Genomic DNA, 22,403 nt, shown 5'->3' with positions numbered 1-22,403 from the left:
ATGACTAAATATAAAAAATTGTTTAACAATTTAATACAATTGAATTATCTTTAAATAGACAATTTAAAATGAACTTTTCCGCCCACATTGTTAATAAAAAAAATTAACATTTTTTGCCCCAGTAAAGATTCTTTTAATAAACAACAGAACAAAAAATGCATCCTTCCCATCGCCTCTTAGCCCTGAAATTCTGAATCGAGAAATTTCAACTCGAATTTCCAAAAGGCCTTTTTCCAACTTCCCGAGTGACAATTCCCCAAAGGTTAGATTATGCCAATTTCGAGGTGCCACAGTACACTCCACTGGAGATGTAGGTACGGCCAAATTAGGTCTGCAAAGGTTGTTTTAGCTCGGATATTCCAATGTACTCCAGCAGGGCGTGACAGGCTGCAATGGGGTCACGTAGCGCCTGTTGCTAGGGGGCCGAGCTCTGCAGGATAGAACAGACTTGAGAAGTTGCCTTTGGGAAGGTACCTAACATCATAATTTCATTATAACTATAGAAAAGAATGTAAACGAAAATAATTGTAGCTTTTATTTGATTGATACATATATTATTTAAGGAAAAGAAATCAAATTTTCAGTTACACATAAATTTTTTGTTTGTTTTACTACATACTGTTCACTTATTTCACAAGTACGTGCTGTCTACCAGGACACTGGAAAATTTATTTTTTGGATAGGTAATGTAATCTATCAAGAAGTCTTTTAAAACTTCTGTGTTTCTTATTTTCATTTCCCATTAAAAAAAAATCATGAAAATCGATAATTTAACTTGTAGTGATCCCCAGAACTCCCTCCAAACTGTTCAAGGAATCTGAATCATCCTCTAAAAGTCCTTCATCTCCTTAAAGTAAAATCATCAAAATTAAAAATACTTACGATATTTATTTTTGAAAATCCACCGAAGAAAATGGGAAAATCTGCGAAATATTCAGTCTGGGAAGAAATCATCATCAATCAGAGACCCAAGCTTCTCACCGGAGACCCAATGCTTTTCATAGGATAAGCCCAAGATTATCATTGGTGTCCCCGAGATTTACATCAAAGACCCCAAGATTATGGTTTGAAACTCATACATGTTTGGGGTCTCCAATACAAGTCTGGGTGTCTCCGATGAGGTGGCCATGGGGTTCTCCCGTGTAGTGCTCCACTGTTGATAATTTCTTCCCAGACTTCTCTGTTGTTTATAAATTACTAAGCTTTTAGGGCGTTTTGCGCTCATCTTCTATTAGAACTCTTAATTGTGGCTCTATCTGTGAGCATCTCTTCTTTCTACAATATAAAGCAATAACAAAAAAGTTTGCGGATTTTTTTCGTGGATTTTACAAATTTCAGGAGATATTAGTTCCAAAACTAACACTTGGCCCATTTCTAACGCCGAGTTTTAGAAATGGGTCAAATCTGCAAAGTTAATATTTTCAAGAGTAAATATCTTTAAAACCAAGACGAGTAGAACAAAATTACACCATATATTTATAAAAAAAAAATGGCTAAGACTATATATAAAAACAATAAATGCCAATTTAAAACTAAAAAGAGAATTAGTTTTTGATGATTCTTGATTTCATTTTCGAACATATCCCTATTTTGAAACAATTACCGGATTTTCGGAACATATCCTGAGCTGGGAACTTTAGAATGGGATACCATTAATCCCGACTGCTCAATCCAAATATCCAATGTGGACACTTTTGATTTCTTGCTTAATCCACTCTTTTTTACGATATAGTACAAAAAAAAATAAAAAACCGGGTTTTTTTAAATTAAGAGTCCTGCCCGTTTCTGTATATTAATCTTAAATAGCGCGCAAAATTTCAAATTTACCGGCTTCTGATACGCGACTCTAATTGGTTGAATTTATACACTTTTCAGGATACAAGTCTCGAGATTAAGAAATAGAAAGGATTAAGCATTAATCTCGATATCCACCATTCTAAAGTTTTCAGCTCTGGTTAGAGACATCTACTGGAATTTATATCAATGTCAATTTTAAAGCATTTACGTACTTACGTAGCAAAACAAGATCTTTTGATAAGGTAAAATATGAACAAAATACAAAATAAAAACAAACTGTTTTTATAATTTAAAAACCACGAGAGCATTGACAAATAAAAATATTAATAGCATTTGTTCTTACAAAATAGATTCAACTAGAAATGCGGGAAACTTTGGTTAAAATGCTTGAAAAAAAATTATCCTTATTCTCTAATTTAAAAGATAAAATGTGGAAACTTAGATTCTAGAAATAATTCAGAAGTTAATTTAGTCTTCATAAGATAATTTTTGTTTTCAGTGATTTATTTTGTAAGTTATGAAAGTGTGTTTTGTTTTGAATTGCGGATTATATTTCAAAACGGGAAAGTAGGTCAAGACCTTTAATATAAAAAGAACTCCTATTATAATTTTTATTTAAAAAAAGGGTTTATAGTTATTGTTATCACCTTTTACTCCCGGGATCCCTAAAACCCAGTCTTTCAATTTGTGCCCATTTCTAACACTAATGTGTTAGAAATGGGCCAAGTTTCAGTTTTGGAACTAATGTCCCCTGAATATTACAAAAATCAAAAATGTTTGAGACAAATGTTTGTATCTCTGATCATCCATTAACCTTCCCTGGGGTCCCGTGAGTTGTCTCAAAAAAATTTGATAGTAACCGAGTCTCAATTACTAAAAACTTTGAATTTCCAATGTCAATAAAGTTAAGATCACTCCTTTCAGTTTATAATCCCCCCCTTTCATGATTTGCCCCCAGGGGAAGTTAATATCCCACTGTTTTACTGCAGGTTTACTGGTCTAAACACCATAAAAAAAACAAGGTCAGGCAGATCCAAACCATTTGAGAAAATGTTTTTATGCTTATGTGACAATAGTCTTTCTTTGTTCGTTAAAATGCTCTGTCTCTGTAAAATTAATTGATCCTCCATCTATAAAGGACCGATTTACCACGTTACCCTCTCTTACTTTATCATATTGATAATGTAAAAATATTGCAGTTTTTTTAGACTGAAAAGTGATAATTCTGACAATTTTCTACATGAAGAAATTCAAAAATTACTTTTATGTTGTTACCACAATAGAAAATAATCAACTCAGGTCAAAATTACATAGATATCTTATTCATTCTTTATCATACAAAGCTTTTTAAGGCACCGTTGTTAATCGGAACTGCTATTCTATATTAAGGGTCACGTGATATTACGTTTACAGTTCCTTTAAATACCTAGAAATCCGGTAAATTGTTTGGAAGGAGAGGAGAGAAGATACAAATCACCGTCCTTAAAACACAATAAAAATATTGAATTATTCTGTCAAATGATAACAAAGTGATAAGTCTTGGAATATAAATCTATTTGTTTTTGGCAAACCAATTTGTAAATTTGCGAAATCTAAGTGTTTCAAGATGAATTTTTTTATTGTAAAAAATATAGCTGGCCTAAACGATTTTATCTTTGCAAACACGTGTTGCACTAAAAGATTTTGAAAATGAAAATAAAATTTAGGTGCTTCCTGTAAGGAATGGATGTTAACATTATGGAAATGTGCCAAATGGTCCCAATTTCAACACTTAGAATGAATATGGATAGAACTTATTTCAGTAAAAATTAAATGATTACAAGAAATAGAGTTTAGTTTGTCCTTGACAGTATAGTTGACATAGTTTATAATCACGCAAAACTATTTCTCCCCTAAATGTTTGAAAACTAGGTAAAATCCCCTTTTCAAGGAAATTAAACATTAGGAAATATCATGTTCTTGTCCTGCAAACAAGGAAATTAAACATTAGGAAATATCATGTTCTAGTCCTGCAATCAAAACAAGGAAATTAAACATTAGGAAATATCATGTTCTTGTCCTGAAAACAAGGAAATTAAACATTAGGAAATATCATGTTCTTGTACTGCAAACAAGGAAATTAAACATTAGGAAATATCATGTTCTAGTCCTGCAAATAAGGAAATTAAACATTAGGAAATATCATGTTCTAGTCCTGCAAACAAGGAAATTAAACATTAGGAAATATCATGTTCTAGTCCTGCAAACAAGGAAATTAAACATTATGAAATATCATGTTCTAGTCCTGCAGACAAGGAAATTCAACATTAGGAAATATCATGTTCTTGTCCTGCAATCAAGGAAATTAAACATTAGAAAATATCATGTTCTAGTCCTACAAACAAGGAAATTAAACATTAGGAAATATCGTGTTCTTGTCCTGCAAACAAGGAAATTAAACATAAGGAAATATCATGTTCTTGTCTTGCAAACAAGGAAATTAAACATTAGGAAATATCGTTTTCTTATCCTGCAAACAAGTTTCTAGTTCAATGTGGATGGTTCGCAAGTTTTTGATCAATTGAAAAATTACTTTGACTAAATCTTTCTTTCTATCTAACTATCTATCTATCTATCTATCTATCTATCTATATATATATCTATCTATCCATCTATATCAATCTATACATCTATATCATCTATCCATCTACATCTATCTATCTAATATGTATATATCTATCTAGTATCTATCTATCTATCTCATTCCTTGAAAAAATCATTGTTTGATCCTTTTAGTGATCAATTGATCGCTTTACTAAGCATTCTTGTTCAGCGATTACTGAACTGATTGATACATTGATTGATATATTGATGAATCAAATGTTTAACTGAATCTTGTTGATCCATTTATTGATCAAATTATTGTGCTTATTTGATCAATGGGTTGATTGATAGGTTGATTAACTTAAAATAAATGGCTAACCTGGGATATGGATTTAGTTATCTTAGATTTTCGTTGGCTAACACTTGAAGCATACGGACTGATCTTTTTCTTTATTGTGTTCGGGTTCTTGGCAGGACTCTTAACAATAATAAATAATTACGATAAATATATAGAGGGAGTGTTCGCGAAAAACAAATGGTGCTCAGGATCTAAAGAAATTAATTTAGTTCAATAATGTGTTTAATTTTACATTTTAAATGCATTTGCCAAGAATAAAGTTTAAAAAAGTTAAAATGTATATTTTCAAATTGTGAAAGCAAGTTACAACTTGCTTTGATCCATGATTCACAGCGGCACACTTTAAACTTTTATCAATTTTCAAAGTTAAAAACATTGAAATCTTATTCATTCTTAATCTTCACTCTTCAAGTTTTATGAGGTAAACCGTTGTGGATCGAAAATGCCTCTTTTTTAATTGGAAGGTTACTTGAAATTTCGTTTACAGTCCCTTTAAAAAAATGTTCACTGACCGGTGAATCTGTTTCTATGTCATTTGGAAGCATTTCTATTTCTTCTGTTTCCTCGTTGTACAAGTACGCAGTGTTGTTGACGTACAGCTTATCGTACTGCAAGCACAGTCGTGTGTCAGGTCGTCTTTTCTTCACCTAAATGAATATTTAGAGGTGGACATCGTTTTCGTTAACGAACGAAATATTTCAAAACGAACGAACTTTTGTGTAAAAGAAGGTGTCGTTTTGGAAACATAAATGAAGGAAAGACAAACGAATGCAGAGAAATGAAAAACAATCATGATAACGAATGATAACGATCAATTATCATTGGCATTTTATTTCAGTCAGACCGTGGAATCGTTCACGAACTTGAAACTTCACGAATTCCAATGTTTACTGAACGAATGAAAAAAACCGAACGTGGATCGTTAACAAACGATGTACAAACGAATTGTAACGAACGTGCCAAATTCTATTAATAATGTCTATTGTATAACTTAGACTTACTTTAAATCCGGAAGAAAACATCAATGCAAAAGGTTGTTAAGACCTTTTTTAAAACAATGTTGTATATGTAATGCTCGACCAGAGTCTAAAACTAAAGAACAAAAAGTTTTGACTTAAATTTTAAGTTCATGGTTAAATGCCACTTCTGACTTAATTTAAACCTGAACTTTAACCGTGAGGTTAAATATTTTTGCATGTAAACCCAAAATACGGTTGTAACTCGAAATATGTTTTGTTTTCGGTTACGTAATCAGCTGATTAGCGATGGTTATGTAATATTCTCAGTAAATCCTTTTCTCTGATTGGTTCAGATTTTCCCGGGAAATTCAAATTTAAAATTGAGAAAGTTTAATATTTAAGTAGCTATTCATTATTTTACTGAACTTTTAACCTCGAACTTAAAATTCGCGCATTCTTTAGTTTTAGACTCTGATGATCTTAATATAAGTCTGTTGTATATAAAATTGGCAAAATACATTAAACATCCAACATTAGTTAACTTTCATGAGGATATATTAAAGTGTGGCATACACCCTTACATAAATTTAAACTTACGTTAAAAACATAATCTGAATTTTAAGTACTGGTTCTATTTCTTGACAACAGAGCCGGAAATTTAGGAGAATATCATTAAACGAAACTCCGAAGTTTCCATTTTTGATTCTACAGTGAGAACCAGAAAACTCTGGAATAGGAAGACGACTTTTAGACTCAAATTCTAACTTTAAATAGTTCAATGATCATAAGGAACAACAATTGTGAAGTGTAAACAGACCCATTTCATTTAATGAGGAATTTTATAAGATACAATAGTAAAACTATTTGCTTTGTAAAAGTATCAAATTTGCGTAATTATTGCTTTAATGTTGTCTTCCAATCCCACGGTTTTCATGTTATCACTTTGTGCATTTGCGTAGATTTTAATTGAGGAAATTGAAAACAAAAAGATAATGAAAAGAAACCACATGAAATAGCATTTCTTAACAAAAATATTGTTAATTACAAAACTCCATTCATGAAACTGGGTTTCATTACCATACTCTGTCTTTAGTTTCAGGCTCTGGAGCAATTTGTGATATATACTATACAGAAATAGTAAAAAAAGGAAAATATGTACAGAACACAAAATGAATAAGATTAACAATATGATATGTATTATGTAGAAACAAAATATTTTAAATATCGTTGAACTTGTGCTCACCTCCTTTGCAAATTTGAGAAGCTGTGATCTCTTTTCTTTAATTCGTTTAGGAAAATCTTCACTAAGCAGTATCCCTGTTCCTTTCAACAGCTTGGCTTTCTGCATTACTGCAACTTTATCCTAATAATCAAACAGGAGTTTCAATATTTTTCTTGACAAGATTTACGAAATCTTTTCTGATTCCGTAAAATTAAATGTTATGAAAAACTACAATCTACAAACTAAAAATCCAATGATCGGAGTCCTTTTGAAATTAGGAACATTTTGTTAGATTTAAAAAATTTGTTTTCATGCATGTATTTTTATAGAAATTAAAAAATCTACATTTTTTCAACACTGAGCTGTGACCATCTAAGACTAAGACTTGTAGATGTTCGGTATTTCTAACTTGTCACTCGATATTAAGAAAAAATTTGTTACCCTGTTTTTATTTATAACATAATTAAAGAACATACGAAGCTAAAAATTGTCATTACAATTTTTTTTATTTAGTATTAGATTTTGAACTTAAACTAATATTTAAACTGATAGATGGACATTTTGAATATGTTTGATAATGTTCCACTGCAAACCATGATATGCACGGTCGCACTCAAAAAAATTAAACATTATTTTGCCAATTTCTTTTTAAAAGCGCAATGCAATGTTGAAATGTTTATGTCTAGGGAAAGTAGGGATACATATATGTTTATACGGGTTGGTGGGGTCAAACCAAGCCAAGTCGAAGCTTTTTAAACATTTGATGAATAAAAGAATTGGTTCTTTGGAACAAAATCAATTATATAAACCTCAATATCTTTAGAACTCGATGTTGTAAACCTTTGATATTTCAAACTCAGATTATTTGATCTAACAGAATTCATAGTTTGAAATATCTAAGGTCTGCAACATTTGGTTCCAACGATATAGTGATTAGAAAATCAGAGTTTGTGGCAAAGACTCAAATCCTTTATGTGTTACATTAAAACTCAATATCTGTATAACTTCTCTATTTACCTGATATTTTTCAAATTGCGCTGTAATTGGTTTTGTTCCTTTAACATCTTGGTCTGTGTTCTGAGAATCAAAGTTCAATTCTTAAAAGACCGGGGGGGGGGGGGGGGGGCTTCCATCTAATTAATCCCTTTCCGTTGAAAAACAAATCTGAAGGTCAAAGTATAAAGTTCAAAAAAATGTTTACCTATGTTAACTGTACAATTAAATTCATTATTTATTTCAAATCCTTTAAATTAGTTTTTCACAAATAAAGTTAAAATGTTTCATCGAGTATAGGTTAATAGATTGCAAACAGTTATATAATAAATAATCTTATTATAAAAGAAATTTCTAGTAAATTTTGTTCTTTCCTTCACAACTTTTACAAGCGGCATATCCCTCGATATTTGCATTAGCTTACGAATCACCTAAACATAGTTATTTCTTTATAGAGTTGTACGTGGTGTGATCAATAATTGTTTTTAACGATACTTCTAGACGTCTCAGAACTTTCATTTTTTTTAACGATACTTCTAGACGTCTCAGAACTTTCATTTTTTTAACGATACTTCTAGACTTCTCAGAACTTTCATTTTTTTTAAAATTTGACTATATTTATACCGGTTCAATTTTCTGACCAGCTGATGTCGATCAGATAATATTTTGGACGCAATTATAGCTTTCACCCGGATCCTGGTTACGATGCTTGTCACAGCCTGAATATTTTATCTACTGACTTAAACTTTATCCACTTGCGCGTGTTCTAGAGGTTAGGTAACCTTAAACAGTCAAAGGAGGATAAGCCTTGGGGGTTTTTAAAGTTGTAATTTAATGTAATGATTTAAATTTGATGAGAAACTTTCAATTGTCTTGATTGTCTTTGGGGTTTTGGTGGATTTTATCCCTTTTAGTCCACTTGTCCATATTATTCTCCATATTTGGATCATGTCAAAGGTGTCTGCTTTATTTTTGGAAAGTATCCCGTGCTGTGACAACGGAACTAAACAACCTCCAGGAAAAGGTGGAAAACATAGAAATAAAAAGTTTGATGAATAAAGTACGTTGGAAGAAGACAACCGGGATGATTACAGTGAGCTTTGAAAAAAATAGTTACATGACTGAGACGTATAGAAGTACCCTCAAACAAAATTTGCAAAACTTATTGAACATGCCTTTTATGATTGAAGTAAAATTCAGTATTTCTTTAATGCTGTATGATATAAGTAACATTTAGTATTCTTTTATTCCATATAATTAAAAAAACGTTTAGTATTATTTTATTCTGTATGATTTAATTAACAATTAGTATTATTATATTCTGTATAATTTTAGTAAAATTTAGTATTTTTTATTCTGTATGATTTAAGTAACAATTAGTATCATTTTATTCCATATGATTAAAAAAACGTTTTGTATTTCTTTATTCTGCATGATTTAAGTAACAATTTATATTATTTTATTCTGTATGATTTAAGTAACATTTGAATTTCTTTAATGCTGTATGAGTTACGTAACATTAGTATTTCTTTAATGCTGTAAGATTTAAGTAACAATTAGTATTTCTTTAATACTGTATGATATAAGTAACATTATCACTTCTTTAATGCTATATGATTTACGTAATATTTAGTATTTTTTTAATGCTGTATGATTTAAGTAACATTTACTATTTCTTTTATGCTGTATGATTTAAGTAACAATAAGTATTTCTTTTATGCTGTATGATTTAAGTAACATTATAATTTCTTTAATGCTGTATGATATAAGTAACATTATCATTTCTTTAATGCTGTATGATTTACGTAACAATTAGTATTTATTTATTCTGTATGATTTAAGTAACATTTATTATTTTTTTGACACTATAAGAACTAAGTTAATTAAGATAAAATATAAATAAAGCCACCAGTAAAATTAAATGTAAAATTTATACTCAGAAAATAAGACTTTTTTGGGGAATAAATTACATTCTTTTTTAAAGAGCTGGTTTAACATGGACCTGCATATAGAAGTTTTTAGATTAGCGGGATTCAACAAAAATTTTGTAAACCAATAAAACAGCTTTTTATAAAGAAATGAAATTTTTGTAAATAACACGTTTTTGATTGCAAAACATTATGCATTAATAAAAAATAAACATGATTTTGCTCGTTTACGCGCCTTTGCAGTAGACTTGAAATCAAGGTTTAAGATTCATAGAAACTGAATTTTAATTTTCTAAACAATTTTTGAGACCTGAGCCGGCGATTTAAAAACTTCGGCTCGAGCCGTAATTTCTTAAACCCAACTTTAAGACCCGATCTTCGACCCAACTTTGACGATAGCTTGTGTCACATGATTGACAGCTACACGATCTTTGGCTAGATTAAGGAGTTAGGGCGCCTAGTGAAAATAAAACCGACCTCGGTTAATTATAGTGGAGAATAAAACTCAATGTTGAGTCTTGTTCTCATCAAAAACCGGAATGCGCCAATTCCTACCATGAAAATCCGCCAAATAGAATATTTAACCGGTTTTTTGAACTCAACTTTGTGGAATATAAGATGCAGCTTGAATCCTAAAGCTCTTGTCGTAAATAAGGCCCAACAACAGCATAGACCCGAGCCGTATTTTGCCGAATTTTTTAAATCGCTGGTACTGATGTCCCTGATGTCTCAGATAATTTTAATTCTGCAGTTTGACCAAATTGCCAAAGTTTTAAATATTTAAGGTGCATACCATTTGGTTACAAAGATATAACGGTAAGAAAAATCATGTTTGCAGCTAGTATTCAGTTCCTTTTTAAATAAACAAGAGAAATTTAATAGTTTGCTTGAATTCATTTTGTTTTAAGATATGGAATCAAGATAATTTCTAGAATTCTCTTTTAAAAAATTTTCCAAATGATGTTTTAGTTTATACCTCCTTAACACAGAATTCTAGATTACCACCACCCGCATCCTCTCGGATACCATAGAACACTAAATATAACAATTTTATTTAAAGGGAGTGACCGGCAATGAATGGTAGTTGAACTGAGAATGTGGTATAATGGAGAAATTTTTTAGGATTCATTTCAGACATAAAAAACGTTTTAATGATGTATAATTACTGAATTTGAGTGAAAAGTGAACGTTCAAAATCGATTCAATTTCGAAACGTAATCAACCAAATGGATAATTTTGAAAGTCGACTTTGCGCTCAGTAATTATACATCATTAAAACGTTTTATATGTCTCAAATGAATCCTACAACATTTCTCCACAATATTAAATTCTCAGTTCTAAACTATACATTGCCGGTCACTCCCTTTAATAAACAAACTTTTACAAAATATGCCCTGCTGTCTTTGCCACCTTTTTGGGTTTCCAAGATCTTTTTGGTCTATAAAGCCTCCAGGTATAATGATGGATGATTACAGGCAAAATTGGTCGAGGGAACCCAAGATATTTTTTTTTATTTTAACTAAGAAATTTTATTGACTTTCAGAACGAAAACGGAGTAATATATTAAGAAAAAACAAGCTTTGATATTTTAATATGAAACTAAATTTATTTGCTGTTCTTATACCTTGGCAACAATATAAATATTTCATTAAATTGACTTTTATTTTTGATATATATTTGAGTTTAAAGGGACTGTACGCGTAATTTTTAAATGACACTCCATACAAAGACATGGCAATACCCGATTGACAACCACCGTACCGTTAGAAGCTTTTCCTGATCAAGTGTTAATTAGAAATCGATTATTATTTAAAAACTGAATATTTTTAATTGTGGTTTCTCTACAAAAGTAACTTGCGCATTTCTACTGCAGGAAAATATATAGGAATAATAGGAACTATCAAAATTAAACACTGTTAAACCTAGAAAATGTAAATAACTTCCACATTAAAGGTTGCAAAGTAACCAATGTGAATCGGGCACTGCCAGCTTTTCATGAAGAGTAATTTGCAATTACGCTTACAGTCCCTTTAAGAATGTATTTTTTACCCAGATTATTTCTAGTATTGGTGTCCAATTCCCAGGTCTTTTCTTTTAGCTCTTCCACCTCTCTTCTTATACTTCCTAGTCTAATATTTACATTCATAAATATCCAGCTCCCAGGTCTTTTCTTTTAACTCTTCCACCCCTCTTCTTATACTTCCTAGTCTAATATTTACATTCATAAATATCCAGCTCCCAGGTCTTTTCTTTTACCTCTTCCACCTCTCTTCTTATACTTCCTAGTCTAATAATTTACATTCATAAATATTTTCTTTTACCTCTTCCACCTCTCTTCTTATACTTCCTAGTCTAATAATTTACATTCATAAATATTCAGCTCCCAAGACTTTTCTTTTAACTTTTCCACCCCTCTTCTTATACTTCCTAGTCTAATAATTTACATTCATAAATATCCAGCTCCCAAGACTTTTCTTTTAACTTTTCCACCCCTCTTCTTATACTTCCTAGCCTAATAATTTATATTTATAAACACTTATGCAGGGTGTCCCAGAAAACAGGACAATTTCTAAATAACTAGATAATTGCGTTATTCATTTGTGAATATTGTTTCTTTAGTTTATCGCTGAAAATTGTTAACAATCCACCACCAATTATTTAAGAAATGTAAACAATGAATTTGTAACTTTTTTCCATTTCGTTTTTTAAAATTTTTTTCGGAAATATTCCCTGAATCTTTTTTTGGGAGGATTTTTATATATTTCCTCGTCAAACACTTAATTTTGAATTTATTTGTTATATTAAAAAAAATTACTTATTTCAGAATGTTGTCTGTCTTTTTTCTTTAAATTTTTCTGGAAGGTAAAAATAATTTAGGAAAATAAAGTGATGCAACTTTATCACTGAATTGTTATTAAAAATTCAAGACAACGTGCTGTTTGTTATGACACCCTGTATATCTTTTATGCTGGTTACAACTCACAAATAAAAAATAATTAACACCACGTTTAATAGTTATGACTATAATTAAATAATGTGTCTTAATCTGTAATGATTAAAAAAATATTCTGGAATATGCTCAAATAGCGATAAAAACTGGTATAAAATTAAGAAAAGTAAAAATTGATGACTATAACTGACCTTATCACTATTTCTGAATTGTCTTCTTCGCTTTTAATCTATAAAATGACGGTAAATTATTAAACTGAAAGGGACTGTTCACGTGATGTTAAGAGACCCTTCATCTGAACAGGTGTTTGTTTGATTCATAACCGAACTCTTTAAACCTTTGACAAAGAATCAAATTAAATTTATAATTTTTTTAAATCTGAAAACTCATAACTTTAAAGCCGGCTCTCTCAATGACAATGATTTGCGGAATTATGCAGCATGAATCAAATTGCAGGAAGTTACAGAAATTCATCTATTTTCAAGACAGACAAACGATATCCTTCATTGTTACTTCTTACATTACATACATTACGTTAACATCTAGATATATACTTAATGCTGGTCTGGGTGTTTGTTTGTTGTGTGTAACCGATAAACGTCAAAGCGGTTGAACCGGTATAGCCCAATTTTTTGTGGGACCTTACATGATCCCATGGAAGATTTATTAATGGTCAGAATTAAAAAAATTTTTACATTATTTAGATTTTTCAAAATCCACGAAAGTCTATAAAAGCGCAACAATTAAAAGCTAAAATCGAAGATGGGCGCGAAGCGCACTGAATGCATAGTTTTTTATATTTCTTCAGTTTCAAAAATTTACGTTTCTTAAGGTAATTATTATTTGATGATAATAATCTGGAAAACCAACCTTTGCAGATTCTAATCCAATTCTCAGCTGTCCAATATCCGTCACAATACTGTTTAAAATATCCTAGAACAAAGAAAAAAAAAATCTATCTTTTTGTCACAAACTCTGATTTTTTTCATCCCTGTATCTTTGCAACCCGATGTTTAAGATTTCAAACGATGTATTCTGTTTGATCAAATTGTCTAAGTTTGAAATATCAAAGGTTTATGGTTTACAAAAAAGATTAGAAAATTTATTTATCGGAGACGCAAGATTGCAGGTCTCAGTTGAATTAAGGGGTCAGGAAAGATCAAGGATTCTGCAATATAAAGAGGTTTCTGATGATTGATGGTACTCAGGCAAAAAAATATCATACCCAGTGTCAAAAAGACAATTTTTAAATGACTTTTTACATTTAAAAAAATTGCCCGAATATCCCGAATTAAATCCAACCTTGAGGTTAAGTATATTCTTCTCTTGATCTAGTTCTCTCTGAGAAAACTGTTTAAATGTGTTCTCTAAATCCTCTTTTCGTTCTTTATTATATATTTGAACTGCATCCAGGTCTTTCTTCTGATTGTCAATCAAACTACAATAATAACTTTAAAACTCTTTTATAAATTTTAAAATTTAAACTGTTTTAAATTGTTAAATTTTTTAATTGATCTAATTCATTCAGTTATATACGAAATGGTCTCTCTAGAAAACGTTTTTAACTAAACGTACCGCTTTATAAACCAACTTGCTTAAAAACCGAGTGTTACTACCATCGTTTACCCGCACTTGGTCGTAAATTATGATTTTGTTTTTTCCCTATAAATATAAACCCTCTCAACGGTCACTTTCCACTAAACTTTATATATATATTCGGCCAGTGTACTGGACATACAAACAAACAGACAGACAGAGATTACAACTTTATATACAGGGATATAGATATAGAAACCTGGCTTGTTCTTCAGTTTTAGTCTCTAGTTGTTCAAGTCTTTTTTCTAGGTCAGCAATCAAGTCTTTTTGCTTATCTACGAGGTCCTTTAGATCTGCAATGTCCTCCGTATGGTCCTCTAAAGTGTTTAAAACGTCCTCAAGAGGGTCCTCTTTCTTCTCCCACGGAAATGGACCTGCATTAATAGAAATGGTCAAAACGAACAAAATAAAAACATAAAAAAAAACTACATTTTAATTTATAAGTTAAATGTGTTCAACACGTCTATAGTTAAAGAAATGCTGTTTTAAGTCATGGAAAACACTAGGATCTTTTCGTGTAACATTTTTAAACAATACGAAACATGCGTGATGTGATCTTCTGTATGAATGATTTCACGTTTAACTAAGTTAGAATGAAATCAATTATATGTTTTCAATAATAACTACGCTTAAAAAAACATTTATTCTGTAGAACAAAAATGTTTTGAATTTCTAATACGTAACCGGATTAGCTTTTCTCACATTTGTGCGTAAAATCTAAACTAAAGGAGCTACTCGAGGTCAAAAAAGGTGTACCAGTGATTTGAGTATTTATCACAAATGTCTTGTGGATTTCTAATGTTTTAAATCTAATGTTAAATATCAATCAGTGTTCGTTTAGTATCCGAGGAGGTTAAAAGCATTTTATTTTGATAATTTTGATAATTCACATAATAGTTTCCTATGACCAGAGCTGGGAACTTTTGAATGGTGGATATCGGGATTAATGCTTGATCCACTCTTTTTCTTAATCTCCAGATTAAATAATGCTTGTTCTCCTCTCATTTTTAATCTCCAGATTAATTTACCGATCGGGATTAAGTATATCCCATTCTAAAGTTTTCAGCTCAGAATATTTCATTGATTTTTTTTATGTGAAAGATAGATCCCATGTCAGGCTTTGACATCCGTCTTGTGTTTACATTACCGCCCAGAGACAGTACACTGCAGTACAAAAGATGTGTACACTTCTGAAATAACTTTCCTTGCATTACATTCCTTGATTGTAATTGTATGTATGTAGGGTTGTGTGTATGACTGTATCCTATATACCAGCCAAACTGTAACACTTAACAGTTTATAAAAATACAAAATGTACATTTCCTCCCCCTTATTATCCTAAAATATATACATATTCTTAGATCTAACCAAGGGTACGCAAACTTACACAAAGTCTGATAGGAACAGGCAACACCGAGTTCTTCATGTTTATTAAATCTTAAAATTTCATATTTCTGTGTTTTACCTGGATTTTCTTCAATATCTCCACAAAGTAAAAGTAGATTTATAAATAATATTTTATCCATTATTTAATCCTTTCAAGAGGATACTTACAACCAAACTAATAGAAAACTTGCAAACTATTCTATCTATCTATCTATTTTTATCTATCTATCTATCAATATTCATCTATCTATCTATCTATCTAGCCCATGGTCACGCACTAAAGGGGACTTATAGTAAACTTTATTTGTTACTGGAGCTCTTCATTCATTTTCTACCCTTTCTAAAGTTTCATTTTCTTCCATTCTATTTTAAAACAAAGTTTCCAGAGCGCTTCGCTCCCTTCTTTCTTTGTATTTTTATTGGCGGATTTCTAATTTCTTTTCGAAAAACTAAATCATTTTGAGGCAACCTTTTTAGATTTTGACCGATAGTAAACTTTTCTTGGGGTCACACGTCTGTTAAATTGGATACAAAAAATCAAGCGAAATATAAAAATATTATCAATTTATCATTCAATAAAAAAACATACACAATGTTTCATGGACCTATTGACATGGACCATGATCTTTAGTGAGGACTGTTCTCGATTTGGGAATATATATACATATATATATATATATATATATTCCCAAATATTTGCATTCTTTTTAACTATATACAAAAAGGCAAGGAATTTTAAAGCTTTATATTTGTTTAAACTTTTTGCAAGTGCAAACAGAGGGAAGGAAAAATTGTTCTGATTGTCGTTAAGTTTTTTTTTGCAAATTGCAATTATATATATCATATCTCTGATATCCTGCATTTTGCTACGGGATGTCAAATAATTAACATCTATCATCTGTATACGTGAACAAATTTGTCCAAAAATGATTTTTAAACGCAAAAATGTGTTCAAATACATTTTTAAAAATAGATTTGTTTTTAAGAATCCTTGACAACGTGGTGATGCCACTTGAAATATTGGAAATTATTTTGTTAAAGTTTTTAAATATTTGGCTAAGATTTATATTGAATCCTGTAAATGTATTTTTCTTTAAAAGTAACTTTTAATCCGAAACTAAACCATTATTTGTTGTCTATTAATATACTGATATCGGTGGAAATCATGAAATGTCGTCTTTTTAAAAATCTTTTTCAAATGCAAGGTGTCCCAAAAAACATGGGAATTCAGTGACGAATTCGATATCGTCTTTTTAGATAATTTTGTGATTTTTTATACTGAGAAAGCTGTAATATGTAAGAGTTTCCTCTGCTATGTTCTTCTTGCGGAGACAATATAGACACATATTTACAGTCTTTTACCGTTTTCACAAATAAACTGTAGCAGACATAATAATATTATGGTTTTACAATGCTAATTCATAACAAAGACGATATCGAATTCGTTACTGAATTCCCATGTTCTTTGGGACGCCCTGTACCTTAAAGGATTTTTTTTGCCAATTTAAATTTTGTTACCTCTCGGGTGGTACTTGGTTTTTCCCCAATCGATGTGCCAAGGACACCCCTAAACTTTTCAATACGTTAGTTAACCGTTTATTAACACCTTTTTTAGTCATGATTCGGTATAAGCATACAAATGAATTAAAAATTAGCGAAAGTTGTAAATGTTGTACGCATCTTTTGTACTGCAGTGTACTGTCTCTGGGCGGTAATGTTAACACAAGACGAATGTCGAAGCCTGACATGGAATCCATCTTTCACATAAAAAATTAATGAAATATTCTGGTCTTTAGAAACTATTATGTGTATTTTCAAAATTATTAAAATTTAATGCTTTTAACCTTCTCGGATACTAAACGAACACATCTATTCTTGTTACAAATTCCGCCCAGAGAGAACTGGTTTCAATATTTACGCAGAGTATAAGCAACTCCAATTAACTCTCCTTGCATTATGAACTTGGGATAGAGGGTAAATGTAGGAAAATTACAGTGTATCTCACTAAACACGAGCCGAAAGACGACCAAGTATAATCTATATATATCCGCAAAACTTTTTATTCTTGTTTTATCGAAGAGAAAAGGCTGAAAGATTAAGCAACAATTAAAAGTTTAGATAGAAGATGGACACAAAGCACCCCGATAGCCTAGCTTTAATAAACTTCAGTTTGACTTCTATGATCAAAAACTCTCGGTTAAGAATATTTTTAAAAATCGAGGTCTGTAATCTTTCAGGGTATTGTACCTGTTTTTAACTTTAGAAATAAGTATTTATTTAAAGATTTATTTCAATTTCTGTTGATAAACTAAAGCATCGATATGAACAGTTCAGTTTCCCTCCAAAGGTAGACTAGGAGGGGTTTGAGAAGAAAGAACAGAAGCTGGAGCCACATCTTTAGATGATTTGGAAGATTTACTCTCGTCAATTATCTTCTTAGAAAGAGAACGAATAAGATTCCCTCCTGGAAGATTCACTTTTGGGATTTTAACTCTGGTTGAGTAAGTATTCTTGTAGAAGTCCTTGATGGACTCGGCGTCGTTCTTGATCTTGCACTTCTCCATATCCTCCCCGGACATCATCAAGAAGTTCCCCTCGTCTGTCAGCTTGTACGCCTTCACCATACGGAGGATATGCTCCGGGCATTGAGGTACAGTCGGCTCCAGGACGCAGGTGAACCTCACCTTGGCTAGGTGGTCTATGATAAAGACACTGTTGGCTGGGTGACCCTTCCTGTTGCCTCGCTGCAAAACTCCAAACGGTCTAAAAATGACAAAAAATTATTTCGAAACCGATGCTAGAGAAGAAATAAACTGGAGGATTTGTTAAGTCCCAGAGAGAATAAAAACCTGGTATTCTTGAATACAGGATACACGAGTATTTGCAGGAATATAGTGAAAAAACAAAGGCGACCGAAAAATCTTCCTGATTTAAAGTTTCTATTTTTAAGTAAAAAAAACTATGAATTAGAATAATTGAATAATAATAATAATAATGTGCCTTAATCAGTCTCCTTTACTTAATTGGTCAACGCATGTGGTCACTAGACTGAATCAAATGGAATTTTATAAATAAAGAACTTAACATTAACATTTCATAGCATTGAATTCAAAGACTTATCAAAATTATGGTTTAACGGTTTAATATTGAGATTAAAATCTACATAGTTACCCCGAAATTGCCATGTTTCTGTCAGAAACTATCGGAATACATTGATCCAGCTCTCTAAACTCCTCACTCTTTTCCAGCCATTTGAAAAGGGCGACCGTGGTGTCCGGAGCAACGGCTACTACTCGACAATTTAGCTGGTCGAACTCCGGCATCGCCTTGGAGAAATCACGAACTGTGTCACGCGAGATGGGATGCTCTGACCCAGTGAGGAAAACTGCCACTATATACCTCCCCTCCCAATCTTTGGTATCAATCTCCACCTCTCTCCCATACGCGATGGTGTAGGTCGACTTCACATCTGGGATCTTTGACTGAATCTGGAGAAGGTCATGGATGCTCATTTTTACGTGTTTCAAACTGTTTGGTGAATTAGTTTGAAAATATTTCCCGGATTTACTAGAATTAATTTCACGGATTTACCTAAATTAATGACAGAAATCAACATAAAAAAGTTACAATATTGATTAGAATTGTTTTTAACAAGATCAATTATAAACTAACAAAAATATATGAATAGGAATGGCTTACAACATTTCTTTGAAATACGTTAAGTTTAAAATTTAAAATTCTATATCTAACTTATATGGGTGTCGTTATTTTACGTTGTTTACATATGGTAACGAATCAAGCATATTTTAAGCGTTTTTTAACAAGCTTGGTACTAATAAATCGTTTGTTTACGAATAAGTAACAATTCTAATAATGTTTATTAAGTTTGTCCAGTAGTAATGTGAGTATAGGGCTACTAAGATAGATTGAGGGTGCATGTATCTTCTGTACATTTGTAGGGTGAAGCTGTAAAGTAGAATGTAGTTAAATGTTATGAAGCGCCCCGAAACCTAGTAATAAAAAACTTCAGTTAGACGTCTATGATCAAAACTGTTGGTTAAGAATACTTATAAGATTGATGTCTGTTCTCTTTCAGAGTATTATTAATGTTTTTAACTATAGAAATGCATTTTCAATATCATACTTGGATTGTCTTAAAATCGGCATGTTTAATGGGTCACCCTGTATAAAAAGAATATATCTGCTACTTATATTTTACAGGGAAAGAGGCAGGTGTTAATGCAGACGAAATAATGTTTTAAACAATTATTTCTAAACCTAATTACAAATCCAAACACCAACAAATATATAAAACCTTTTTTTGTTAACTTTCCCTTTAATGATATGCTGTACCTGTATCCACATAGTACAGACTACTCTATGTTGTATCTACAGAGTACAGGCTACCATATACTCTGTATCCACAGAGTACAGACTATACTCTATGCTTGTATCCCAACGATAATATATATATAGATATGCAGGCAGGTAGAAACCTCCTTCCTAAATTGCCTGTAGCAGACAACTAATTTTTGAACCTCTGAAAAAATGTGCACAAAGAGACATCTATAGCAAATTGATTACTTTCTATATGCCTTTCTCCCCTTTCTGCTATCTGTAGGAAATACGCATTTGTGTTATATAAACATACAGTACGCGTATTGCATCCTGTATAGTTCAAGTGTTGCTATCTGGACCTGTTTGACCAATAAAATTAAATTTCAAGGTAACACAAACATACAGTACGCGTTTTGTTTATGTTATGATCAGATCAGTTGTAATTTGTCCTAGACTCGATGTACTTTTATAGTCATAATTTTTATTTAAATTGCGTTAATTTACGTATGCCATTCAGTACAACTTGCACATTTAAACTCTGTCTAGTCAAATTCCTACCTCAGTTTTATTTGCATTGATTAATTTGTTTCATTAAGTACAATATGCAGTATACATTGTTGATACTATAGTACGCATTTAGTGTTATCACGCATAAACAAAGTGATAAATTAGCAACAATCCAGAGGATAAAATGCCATGCGTACGACAGAGATGGTGCTTTGTGCTCATTATCTCAAGACCTCTAAATTTATACCTGTCTGCATATCTATATATATATTATCGTTGTTGTATCCACAGAGTACAGAATACTCTATGATTGTATCCACAGAGTACAGACTACTCTATGGTTGTATCCACAGAGTACAGACTACTCTATGGTTGTATCCACAGAGTACAGACTACTCTATGGTTGTATCCACAGAGTACAGACTACTCAATGGTTGTATCCACAGAGTACAGACTACTCTATGGTTGTATCTGCAGAGTACAGACTAGTCTATGGTTGTATCCACAGAGTACAGAATACTCTATGGTTGTATCCACAGAGTACAGACTACTCTATGTTGAATTCACAGAGTGCAGACTACACTATGTTGTATCCATAGAGTACAGACTACTCTATGGTTGTAAAATGTCTGGCCTCCAAGCATGTGTATTATATTGTAATAATTAGTTTAGTCTGTTGTCATAGCTATGTGAGTAAATGAGTGTGTAAATATACTACGTCATATATATATAAAGAATACCAAGGTTTATATAAGGCAGGTAGGGGAGAAAGGTAGTGTGAACACTGTGCAGTTAATGTACACATTTCATGGTGATATACAGAGCATTCCATATCATATTGGATTATTTCCTTGCTTAAACTCTAAAATACGCAATATACACAATACTAAAAAACCTGAAATTTTCTGCAAGCAAATTTTTATATTGGCCTTGCACAATTCTTCAAAATGATTCTTTCTTTTTAAATTTTCCGAAAAGTCTCAAATATCGTAATTTAGAACCATAAACAATCCAATATGATGTGAGACACCCTGTCTTACTACTATTTGGAATTGGAAATAGCTTTATTAAAACAAAAAGAAAGAATGTAAACAAAGTAGAAAGGCAGGAAACGGGTTAAGTATATGTTGTTTGTTTACCTGAAAGGAACTGTAAGCACAATTTCAAGTGACCATTTATGCAACGATGGCGGTGCCCTTGAAACCTTTATCTGGACAACACTTGTTCTTAAAAGCAATAAATGTTCAAGTACCTTTCGCAGAGTAACCGCAAATGAAAATGAACAGTTGAAATAAACTAAAACAAATTCAATCGTATTCAGACAAAGCTTGGCATGGTGCCAGTTTTGCTTAAAGACTATCTTAAAATTACTCTTAAAGTCCTTTTAAACCCAGTTTGAAACAGATTGAGGATTACACCACAGTAAAATGTAAACAAACCCTCTCTTCCCTGCCTGTATACATACCTTGAATAAGAATACTCATAGCCTGACAACAAGTTCCCCAAAACACAATTCAGAAAGCTTTCGAACATAGAGCAACTATAGTCTCTCCGTATAAAATTAGTTTAACTCAGAGGCGACTGAAAAGTGAAAGGGGACGTCCCCCTGGACAAATTTGTGGCGCAATTTGTTTTAAATTTGATTTTTAAGAATGATTAAAAAACTTTATTGCCGGCGGCGCCAATTGATCAGTCATATATTAAAGTTATTTGATAACACCCCGTGTCTGGGTTTGACATGAATATTACCAAAATCCGTTTATGACATTCCTAGGGGGGGGGGGGG

At 31.6% G+C, this 22,403-nt stretch overlaps 2 protein-coding genes across 6 annotated transcripts in view; both read right to left on the bottom strand.

The window, feature by feature from the left end:
- Positions 1-521: 521 nt before the first annotated feature.
- LOC111706351 (uncharacterized) overlaps positions 522-22,403 on the bottom strand; it is a 26,195-nt gene continuing 4,313 nt past the window's right edge. The window contains exons 1-15 of one of the 5 annotated variants that reach the window (XM_023479209.1): positions 20,126-20,287; positions 17,291-17,339; positions 14,586-14,760; positions 14,093-14,228; positions 13,661-13,723; positions 12,982-13,019; positions 11,890-11,969; positions 10,817-10,875; positions 8,287-8,343; positions 7,937-7,996; positions 6,941-7,060; positions 5,251-5,385; positions 4,760-4,858; positions 3,224-3,278; positions 522-847 (exon numbers count right to left, since the gene is read on the bottom strand). In XM_023479209.1, coding sequence (XP_023334977.1) covers positions 771-847; positions 3,224-3,278; positions 4,760-4,858; positions 5,251-5,385; positions 6,941-7,060; positions 7,937-7,996; positions 8,287-8,343; positions 10,817-10,875; positions 11,890-11,969; positions 12,982-13,019; positions 13,661-13,723; positions 14,093-14,228; positions 14,586-14,760; positions 17,291-17,339; positions 20,126-20,137 — 1,215 coding nt within the window. In that variant the 5' untranslated portion in view covers positions 20,138-20,287 and the 3' untranslated portion in view covers positions 522-770. Of the gene's footprint in view, positions 848-884; positions 1,276-3,223; positions 3,279-4,759; positions 4,859-5,250; positions 5,386-6,940; positions 7,061-7,936; positions 7,997-8,286; positions 8,344-10,816; positions 10,876-11,889; positions 11,970-12,981; positions 13,020-13,660; positions 13,724-14,092; positions 14,229-14,585; positions 14,761-15,851; positions 15,942-17,290; positions 17,340-20,125; positions 20,288-22,082; positions 22,344-22,403 lie in introns of those variants that run through there. The other 4 variants (XM_023479236.1, XM_023479231.1, XM_023479217.1 and 1 more) reach the window with 4 other exon arrangements.
- LOC111706382 (peroxiredoxin 1) lies at positions 18,043-19,350 on the bottom strand. The gene is made up of 2 exons (XM_023479247.1): positions 18,944-19,350; positions 18,043-18,535 (listed from the first exon to the last, which is right to left on the bottom strand). Exons 1-2 carry the CDS (start codon positions 19,282-19,284, stop codon positions 18,103-18,105), a joined length of 774 nt encoding a protein of 257 aa, XP_023335015.1. The 5' UTR covers positions 19,285-19,350; the 3' UTR covers positions 18,043-18,102.

The sequence above is a fragment of the Eurytemora carolleeae genome, unplaced genomic scaffold (assembly GCF_000591075.1).
Source record: "Eurytemora carolleeae unplaced genomic scaffold, Eaff_2.0 scaffold70, whole genome shotgun sequence".
Taxonomy (NCBI): Eukaryota; Metazoa; Arthropoda; class Copepoda; order Calanoida; family Temoridae; genus Eurytemora; species Eurytemora carolleeae.
The sequence above is the reverse complement of the archived record's forward strand: the minus strand, read 5'-3'. Positions and strand labels throughout refer to the sequence as shown.

Excerpts from the sequence above, each read along its gene's own strand:
- LOC111706382 (XM_023479247.1), bottom strand. The coding sequence starts at position 19,284 with ATGAGCATCCATGACCTTCTCCAGATTCAGTCAAAGATCCCAGATGTG. Across the intron at positions 18,536-18,943 it reads AGAAACATGGCAATTTCGGG|ACCGTTTGGAGTTTTGCAGC; the intron begins GTAACTATGTAG and ends TGTCATTTTTAG.